The sequence below is a fragment of the Populus euphratica genome, unplaced genomic scaffold, assembly GCF_000495115.2.
Source record: "Populus euphratica unplaced genomic scaffold, PopEup_1.0 scaffold37.1, whole genome shotgun sequence".
Taxonomy (NCBI): domain Eukaryota; kingdom Viridiplantae; phylum Streptophyta; class Magnoliopsida; order Malpighiales; family Salicaceae; genus Populus; species Populus euphratica.
In genome coordinates, this window is record NW_011499909.1 from 853,338 (window position 1) to 859,337 (window position 6,000).

Genomic DNA, 6,000 nt, shown 5'->3' on the forward strand with positions numbered 1-6,000 from the left:
TTTTATATCAATACATCAAAATAATAAAAAATAATAAAAATACAATTGAGCCGGATGCTAATACTAATATTGTTTATAACGTATTCATACAATCAAATCCGAACTCAAGACCCACACACCAATGCTGACTTTAACATATTCATACAATCAAATCTAAAGTCATGACTCCCATACAAGATCTATTAACTTTCTCAATTTAAATGAGAAATAATTTAGAAGATATATATCTACTAATCAGATCATATATTTATTTTCTAAAGATTATCAATTTAAATTTTACAAACCTTAAAACCATTAAAAATTTATATAATTATTAGTTTGAGAATTCATAAAATTAATCAAAATAGATGCAAACTAATTCAGCCAATAAGTTAATAAAAAAAACACAAGGAGAGAGATTGCAATGCATGCAAGGAATGACCTCTGTAGCTTAATATAACGAATAACCTGTACAAATACCCGAAACATCCAGGAGAGAACAATAAAGAAGCAGAATGTGATGGAGTATACACTTATCTCTGAATTTATTATCTAATCAAGGACCCTATGTATGTATGGCCTATAATGGCACTACGCCACAGAGGTGGCAAAATACAAGGAAGAGTATTAAAAATAAAATACAAGATGTGAAATGTGGTCCTAAGATAAACCGTCAAGATCAATTCACCAATACTACACCCCCAGCTATATCTATGAAACTAAAAAAGAGCTTTGTTATGTGCACAATCTCCTATCTGCATTTAGCTACAACTTATCCGCTATTTTCCCAAGCGCATTCGCAAGCTTATTGAGAACAGCAACCAAGCCATCTGCATGATCCTTCCTCTGCTCCCGGTCCAACTGAAAATTTGTGTTCTGAGCTTCGAGCTGAGCAGTCAGCATTTTGCCATTCCTTTCCAAGACATCAATCAAATGACTCTGCAAACTGACGGTTTCCTCATCACCATCCATCGCAAACCGTTTCCGTTTCCGTTCCTCATGCGAAGCAGACCCCATCTCAGGATTTGTGGCGGGCCTTTTATCATTTGGTGGAACTGCAATGTACACAAAAAACAGTACAGTTTCTCTGCATGTAAAACTAGCCGATGATGAAGTTTCAAGACCAGGAGAAGTTGGAAAATGCCCGAACCACCAGTTTTTTCTGACCTACACACTGGCCCATATCATATATCCACTAACAATGTGTTCATAGACCTCAAATGGTAATGGTTATTGAACACTTGAATATCAAACTAAACCCCACAACCGGAGACATCAGTACACAAACTATAAACCATGAAGTCAATTTTTTTGACGGACTACAGTTATGAAAGAACCACATTCTACATTCAAACAAGAATTTCACAATAATTTATCGAGTATAAAAAACCTCGCAATATATCATGCGGTTAGTCGTGACCGCACAGCTGGAAGCTAGCAGGCAAAAAAAACTTTCGAAAACACAGATCAGATGAATTAAAGGCAAATCATGACAATCTGAGCCAAGGGTAAACTCAAAGTCCCAAAAGACAATTTAAAGTAGATGGGATCATGATCCGACTCTTGCTCTTTATCCATATGGTCATTAGTTTTCCATTTGCAACCTGTTCAGGTTTTCATAATAAAGAGTCTGGTTGTAAATTACTTGCCCTACACAAACACGATCTCTTCAGGGTAAGGCTGTAAAGCCACGGTCTCTTCAGGGTACGACAATGAATAAACTTGAAGAAAAGATCAGCGATTCTTTTTCCATAAAAGAATAGAAGAACCAGTTAAGAAGAGGCACCAAATCATGGACAATATGATCAATAAACTACTAGATCTGAGCATTACCTTGAGCTTGACTTGCTCGTGGAGCTGGCTGGTACTGCTTCTCTGTGCATAGCAAGAAGCAAAACAAAGAGCTAAAAAATATCAGCAACTGTGATAATCTAAAACCTCTGTTATTGGTAATAAATAAATACGAAAAAAAATAGATAAATAGAAATTAAAAAAGAAAAGAAAAAAGAAAAGGAGTAACCATGGAAATTGGAGGGCTTTCATTTTTTCAAAAAACAGTACAAACAAAACAACCCATTTCAGTACTTAATAAAATCCGACCACCAACTTTATAGCAGCAGCAGCATCTACCACTAAAAATCTTAAATCTTTTACTAACAACCAAACAAAATTTATTGAATCAAAACCACAATTGTTACATAAACCCAAAAAACCCACCAAACCTCAAAATTTCAGAAGAAAAAATAAAACATCCAACCCCAATTACCTGAAATCGGTGTCGGATTAGCAACCCCTGCCGTCACCGCCACCTTTATCGGTTGCACCTCCTTAACTACAGCCTCCGGACTCCCTCCTCCCTCCTCCTGCTCAAAATCTGAAAACAATCCATCCTCCGCCGCTGCACTCCGCCCACTATCAAAAACCACCTCCTCCACAACTGCCTCCGCCTCTGCAGCCGTCGAAGACGGTGCCAATGCAAGCGCCAATCCCGGGACCGTACCGACGCCACCATCGAGTATATCATATACCTCCCTATCAAAAAACCCCGGTAATTTCCTTTCTCTTCTCAAATCATTCCTCATAACCCAAAAGGACTCCGTTTCTTCTCTTATTGAAGTCTCCCATTCTTTTATCTTCTTAAAATCACCTGCTAAATTACTCCATCTTTTCCGACACTGAACCGGTCCCCGGTTCACTCCATGTCTTTTACAGTAAGAAGATACTGAGGCCCATTTCGGTTCGATTTGACCCGACCCGATGCCCATACCCGATGCGCGACCTCTTCGGACTCTGTTTTCTGCCACTCTCTTGCCCTGTATGAGTACTAGAATTTCTTGCCGCGTCCACCGAGGGAGTCTCGGTGCTTTGTTTCCGTCATCCCCGCCGTCTCGGATGTTGGTGTCAACGCCGTTAGTTCTTTCGCCGTCAACGGAGTTTTGAGTTGGGGTTAAGTTTAATTGCTGCTCTAAAGCCATAATTAAAGAAAATGATGAAAGAGGATTTTTTATATATATATATTTTGGTTTTTTTAAAGGCACGTGACTTTACGAGGGTGGGGAAGTAACGGAGTTCTAGGGGAGTCTCCGTTACGGCGTTTAGGGGAGAGGGATCACAAATCACGTATCCTCCCCGTAATTCCAGAATTGAGAGAAGGAGAGAAATTGAGAGAGAGGTTTTGCTTTAAGGTTTCGGTGGTTTTTATTTTTTATTTACTTGGGTATTGACTGAGTAGATAATGCCTCTTAATCCATGATTAAGGGTAGTCAATTGTGTGATTGATCAGGGTTATATCTTTAATCGCTCAATTAACAGGACGGTTTATTTTTCTTTATTTCTTTTAATATAAAATTATTAAACTCGGTTTGATTCATTACTCAGCATATGGGTTGGGTAGCAAGTTAACTAGAGTAATCAAAAGCATTTTGTATTGCATTACAAAACACGCAATGATAAATCTTGAGGTAATCCATAAGATCATAACAAGTTTAATGCCACTGGTTTGATATACTAAGCTGCAAATGATTATTATCTATTTAACCCGAGCATCTTGGTTGGTTGTGTGCCGATATGCAGGTTTTTTTAATATTTTTTGCACAGAAAATTTAATTTATAAATTGAAAAGTTTATGGAAGCATTTCATTAAATAAATCAAGATTCATATATGAAAAAAAATCATTAACGCCTTAAAGTAAAGATAAAAAAGTCAATAGATAAATGTAAATAATTATACTTGATTTTGCAACCTGAAATATTTATCTAATTATGTTTTTTGTATTTATTTATCAAAATAAATTTTTTATTCGATAAAATAATAATAAAAATAGATATACATACATGAAACTAATTGAACAAAATAAAAAGAAAAAAAATATCATGCAAGACTATTATAAATATTATCTAAAAATAATTATTTTTATTTTTAAAAATAAAGTTTATTGATATAAAACATAAAAAAAATATAGATGGATAAGAATAATATTTTCAAAAATTAAATATATAAAATACATTTTAAAAAAAACTCTATCAAAAAAAGACTGGATAATAAGAAAATATATTTAAAAAACTCTATCAAAAAAAGACTGGATGATAAGAAAACAATAACAAAGGAGGGATAATAATTGCAACGTAAAATATATTTTTTTAATAAAAAAATTTATCAAGCGGCAAAAAAACCAAATTTAAAGTAAAAAACAAGAAAAAGGCAATGATAATTCAAACATCGCAGTTGCGTTTCAAATATATATATAAAAAAATTACTCAAGTTATAATCATGATCATGTTTAATTAGTTGCCTTTAATTTAATTAGATAAAAAAATAGACAATGATGGCAAATGAATAATTTTTCTTTTTAAATAAATCATGACAACTTAAATAAAAAATCAGTTCGAGTCAACCCAAGATAGTAGGACAGACATGTAGCCTGGGTTATAAAAAGTAAGTCAACCCAAGTTAATCCGCGAAACCCGCGACCAATGTCATAAGACTGAGATAATATGATATAAAAGAAATTAAAAAGAATCATAAAGTTAGCCTTCTTTTTTTATATAAAAAAAACAAGGTCAAACAATGAAATAAAAAAAAAATATAGAAGCCAACAAAGGATGTCAATCAATATTAATTTTTTAAACTCGTAACCCGAGTCATTAAATTAAAAACACTTTACATGGAAAAACAACAAAGGTGAAGTCTAGAAAAAAAACTAATTACACAAGAAAATCTAAAATAAAAAATAACAAGGAAGAAAATTAAAATGAAAAAATAAATTAAAGGATAACATTGAACTTTTAAATGGAAAATTAAATTGAAAAGAATAATAACTTTAACAAAAGTTGAAAAAAATCAAAACAATAAAAATTAAACTAAAAAAAACTAATCCATCGTAAACTTAGATTGAAATATAAAATTGAAAATCTATAAATTTTTTATAGAAAAACAAAGGATCAAATTAAAAATTAAAAGAGTAAGAATCAAATTAAAAAAAATACATAATAAGTTGGGATTGAAATAATAAAATGAAAAAAAAAAATTATAAAAGGCAAAGAATTAGAATTAAAATACCAAAAAAAACCAACTTATAATTTTTATATAAAAAAATTATTAGCGAGAAACTGCCTCACAACCCCGCACTACATTAGGAGGAAGAAGATAAGACGGAGATTTAAATGATAAAACAGAATCCTATCCTTGAGAGTTTATTTGACAATGTGATTGTGATTGTTTTTAAAGTAACTTTTTATGCAAAAATACATACCAGTAAATTTTTTTATTTTTTAAAAATTATTTTTAACATCAGCATATAAAAATAATTTAAAAACACTAAAAATATATTAATTTGAAGTAAATAAAAAAATTATTTTTTAAAAATACTTTCATAACATAGAAATAAACAAGACTATGGGTTTGATAAATTTTTGAATTTTTATATTAATTAATTAATATAAAAAGATTTAGAGATCCTTTATTATTATAGAAATAACAAAAGAAAATACACGGGCAGAAAAGAAAAGCCCCTGCATGATGCTTTTATTTTTTTATTTCAAGAGCAAAATTATTTTTTTAGTGTATTTTAGAAAATAAAAAAATTAAATACCTTCAGGTAATAGTCTTAAAAAATTTGATCGTCTAAGGTAATAAAATTATCTTATTATTTTAAAAATTAAAATTCACATATATTTCCGTATTAATAATTAATTGGTCATGGTAAAAGACAAGAGTACCCCCGTCTCATATTCCTCTTAAAAAAAGAATTTTTATTGGAAGAGCACAAAAATCATTGCACCTAGAAGGAATAATAAATTTAGCTTGTGTGTACAGTTTTTGCTACAACTTTCCAAGTGGTAGGCTATAGATGATTACTTTGTTGATTTGGACAAGGGCTACCCTTATCTATCTTCCTGTTAAGTACTTTTCTAGGCCCCGTAATGAGGTCATTATCTTTGAGTAAAACACGGTTAATTTTAACACGTTTTATAGGGCCACCTTTCACGAGCCACGCATCTCTTTCCATCACAGCTATGTTT

General features: G+C 31.8%; 1 protein-coding gene across 4 annotated transcripts; it reads right to left on the bottom strand.

The window, feature by feature from the left end:
• Positions 1-410: 410 nt before the first annotated feature.
• Positions 411-3,276, bottom strand: LOC105133767 (Homeodomain-like superfamily protein). 4 transcript variants are annotated; one of them, XM_011037870.1, is made up of 3 exons: positions 2,246-3,272; positions 1,813-1,854; positions 411-1,153 (listed from the first exon to the last, which is right to left on the bottom strand). In XM_011037870.1, exons 1-3 carry the CDS (start codon positions 2,952-2,954, stop codon positions 909-911), a joined length of 996 nt encoding a protein of 331 aa, XP_011036172.1. In that variant the 5' UTR covers positions 2,955-3,272; the 3' UTR covers positions 411-908. The 4 variants fall into 4 exon arrangements, with proteins under 4 accessions (XP_011036172.1, XP_011036173.1, XP_011036171.1 ...); XM_011037871.1 differs by having other exon boundaries at positions 411-1,034; positions 1,813-1,883; positions 2,246-3,271; XM_011037869.1 differs by having other exon boundaries at positions 411-1,034; positions 2,246-3,260.
• Positions 3,277-6,000: the final 2,724 nt, after the last annotated feature.

Coding starts and splice junctions, on each gene's coding strand:
- LOC105133767 (XM_011037869.1), bottom strand. CDS start 2,954: ATGGCTTTAGAGCAGCAATTAAACTTAACCCCAACTCAAAACTCCGTT. Junction 1,855..2,245: donor TAATCCGACACCGATTTCAG/GTAATTGGGGTT, acceptor TGCTATGCACAG/AGAAGCAGTACCAGCCAGCT. Junction 1,035..1,812: donor ACGAGCAAGTCAAGCTCAAG/GTAATGCTCAGA, acceptor TGTACATTGCAG/TTCCACCAAATGATAAAAGG.